This window comes from Chanos chanos, chromosome 7 (genome assembly GCF_902362185.1).
Source record: "Chanos chanos chromosome 7, fChaCha1.1, whole genome shotgun sequence".
Taxonomy (NCBI): Eukaryota; Metazoa; Chordata; class Actinopteri; order Gonorynchiformes; family Chanidae; genus Chanos; species Chanos chanos.
The window spans coordinates 17,345,490-17,345,912 of record NC_044501.1 but is presented as its reverse complement, the minus strand read 5'-3'; the positions used below and the strand labels follow the sequence as shown (position 1 = coordinate 17,345,912).

General features: G+C 61.2%; 1 protein-coding gene across 1 annotated transcript in view; it reads right to left on the bottom strand.

Moving 5' to 3' along the window:
- pard3ba (par-3 family cell polarity regulator beta a) overlaps positions 1 to 423 on the bottom strand; it is a 120,165-nt gene continuing 119,742 nt past the window's right edge. The window contains exon 24 of the mRNA XM_030779013.1: positions 1 to 275. Coding sequence (XP_030634873.1) covers positions 1 to 275 — 275 coding nt within the window. The remainder of the gene's footprint in view (positions 276 to 423) is intronic.

Genomic DNA, 423 nt, shown 5'->3' with positions numbered 1-423 from the left:
CTACACAGCTCCGATCATGGGGTTTTTCTGCCGGGGGTCTTGGTGGTATTCTTCGTCATACGAGGTGTAGCGGTTGGGGCCAGATGCGCGGTAACCTGCTGCGCTGACCGTCTCGTAGGACGGTGCCCCCCGCTGGATTGGGATGGAAGAAGGGGGCACATCCTGTCGGATTGGACCCCTGTGGTGTGGGGGTGGAGAGGGGTAATAGCCGTCCGCTCCCTCCGTAGACCTGGGGACAGGTAAACGCGGTGAGCCCTGCCTTGGAGGGTAGGCGTCTCGGACGGGATAATTATCTCGGGCGGGGTAGCTATCTCGGGCGGGGTAGTTATCTCGGACGGGATAGTTATCTCGGACGGGATAGGCGTCCCGGACGGGATAAGCGTCCCGGACGGGGTAATTGTCTCGGAGGGGGTAGTTTTCACG